Source organism: Anopheles darlingi, chromosome 2 (genome assembly GCF_943734745.1).
Source record: "Anopheles darlingi chromosome 2, idAnoDarlMG_H_01, whole genome shotgun sequence".
NCBI classification, from domain to species: domain Eukaryota; kingdom Metazoa; phylum Arthropoda; class Insecta; order Diptera; family Culicidae; genus Anopheles; species Anopheles darlingi.
In genome coordinates this window covers 92326902-92329401 of record NC_064874.1, presented here as the reverse complement: position 1 = coordinate 92329401, position 2500 = coordinate 92326902, and the positions used below count along the sequence as shown (strand labels likewise).

The window sequence follows — 2500 nt, the reverse complement described above, 5'->3', positions numbered from 1 at the left end:
AACAAAAAAATAACTTTAAAAACATAAAATACACGCGAATGAAAGCTTAACATAAGATTATATTGTCCAAAGATTTTATTTGTAAATGCTTCAGTTGCACTCAAATTAAATTAAACCAAACTAGAACAATCTGCTTAGCAAGAAGGTAACGATTAGTGTAACAAATGCTAGCGAGTTTGTAGTGGCCGAGTCGCTTTGGTCTGCAACCCGAATATTCAGCGTTGTTGGGCGCAACTTGCATCCGTTGGCCTCCGGAGTCGTTGTTAGGCGAATGATAGCTTCCGACCCAGAATCTAACAGAACAATAGAAATCATGAACATTTGACCCACTTCCCACTCATAAAACGTGTGCTCCACTTACATTCACAATCCTTGCAAATCTGCTCATCCTTGCTGTTGACCGTCAGTTGCAAGCCAGAGCGTCCCGCCGTTTTGAACTTGATAACGAAAAGGTTCGATTGTACGGTCAACGAAAATTGGACCTGTTGATACTCGATCGTTGGCAAATGAAGCGAGCGAGATCCTGGGAGCAGCCGGGAGTTGCTAATGACCATACGGTCCTGATGGAGTCGTACTCCCGCGTAGCCGTTGATGATGGCTTGCAGGAATCCGCCAGCTCCGGTGATAAAGTTGCCGGCGCCAGGTTCGTTGTTGCCGTTCTCGCTCCACACGTTGAACGGAGCGCGTAGATATTGTTGGTAGCTCTTCTGAAACATGGCTGTTGCCTCAGCCGTCTCGTTCAATTCCAGGTGGCCAATTGTATGGATGGCCCAGGTCATGGCGGGACCATTTTCCCGTGTAACTTGCGAGTATTTTCGCAAATTGTTAATCTTCGTTGAGCTAAAGAAAGAAGAGGAGAACACGTAAATTCCGGTCCTTGGTCACAGAAAAGGGGATTCGCAACTTACACATTCATTGGGTGTTGCAGGGGATAGATCAATAGGACCGTGTCCGCCTGCTTAATGGGTGTACCCGATTGGTAACCATCGAATTGAGGATGGAAGTCTCCTTGCGCATCGTACAGCAACGTTAGTCCTCGACCAATCTTCAGGAACTCCTTGCCTTCTTCCTTTGCCGGTGAGAGCTGTTGGCAGTAGCAGCTAGCAAATTCACCAAAGAACAAATTGTGTGCTGCCATTATGTTCGTAAATGCATTGTTGGTCACATCTGGATGATCCTCATCAGGGCCCATCGCATTGCGAATGTCGAACAGATCCGTGGCGTTGTTGTATTGAACACGACTGCGCCAAAACCGTGCCGTTTCCAGTGCCATTACACACGCATCGTCTCGGAACCAACTCATATCTCCCGTAGCATAAAAGTACTGCCGATAAGCGAACGCGATGTCGGCCGTAATGTGATGTTGATAGTTTACAACCTCTGGACAACAGTCGGGCGTCACTTCCGTACCGGTGAAGGCCGATTCCCACGGGAACTGGAATCCTTGGAAACCGTTCTTGGCAGCATTAGCACGTGCTCCACTGGATACAACATCGCGATAACGCAACACTTTCAGGGCATTGATTGGATCCAACAGCAAGATTGAGGGATACATCCAGATTTCGGTGTCCCAAAAGCTGTGTCCTTGGTATTCCCGTTCAACTTCACCTCCGCGGCCCAGTCCAGCCGGAGCTAGCCCATAGAAGGGGTATTTATCCACGCCTAATGCAACATTGTGAGCTGGTAGTGAACTAAATAGATAGAAGGCACTGGCTTTCACTACACGATCCAGCTCTTGGTTACCCTCCACGGTGATACCGTAGCGTTCCCACAGCTTGTCCATCTCGGTCATATGTAATCGGTTTTCTTCTGCATCAGTCAGCCTCTGCAGGATCGCAATCTGATCCATTCCCTCGTCCGCTGTTGTACTGAACACGGTGTAGATTAAGAACTCTTGCGCCATGACGTCAGGTGTGATTTGCAGCTGATCCGGCACTGACTGGAACGTAACGCACACGTTGTGACCGAACGACTGGACCGTGGGATGTTCCATTTGCACTGTACGGCCACACTCCTGGTAGTACTGAGTATTAGACATAATGAACGAAGTCCTGGGCTCCATGAAGAAATCCTGACTGTCCAAGCCAGGGTTTTGCACGAGGCGTATTTGAATCAGGGCCTGTGAGCTCAAACGTTGCAGTCGCACACGATTCACTAACACCGTATCGTAGTACCGATGAGGGTACACCTCGTGCACTAACCGATAGCCTTGGTTTTCGCTAACAGTCACAAACTTCCCTGCCCGCATGTCCAATTGATAAGTGCAGACATTCGCCTGGGCGCAATCGGCCAGCTGGATGTTACCGTAGTTACGCACACGGGCACGATGCGACTGTCCTCCGACACCGTTGTAGACACCGTTCAGGTGCACGTAACCGCTGTAGGCGACGAAACCGATCTGTCCGTTGGCAAGTGTTGGCATCACCGAAAAATCCGGAAGCTGATTTGTAGTGAACTTGTAGTTGCCATCACTGGTCTGGGCCAGGCTAGGGCTTGCCGC

At 49.2% G+C, this 2500-nt stretch overlaps 1 protein-coding gene across 1 annotated transcript in view; it reads right to left on the bottom strand.

Annotated features, from left to right (window-relative positions):
• Positions 1 to 2500, bottom strand: part of LOC125951811 (protein-glucosylgalactosylhydroxylysine glucosidase-like) — a 2682-nt gene that overhangs the window by 19 nt on the left and 163 nt on the right. The window contains exons 1-3 of the mRNA XM_049680875.1: positions 909 to 2500; positions 362 to 840; positions 1 to 293 (exon numbers count right to left, since the gene is read on the bottom strand). The exon at positions 1 to 293 is cut by the window's left edge and continues 19 nt beyond it; the exon at positions 909 to 2500 is cut by the window's right edge and continues 163 nt beyond it. Coding sequence (XP_049536832.1) covers positions 121 to 293; positions 362 to 840; positions 909 to 2500 — 2244 coding nt within the window. The 3' untranslated portion in view covers positions 1 to 120. The remainder of the gene's footprint in view (positions 294 to 361; positions 841 to 908) is intronic.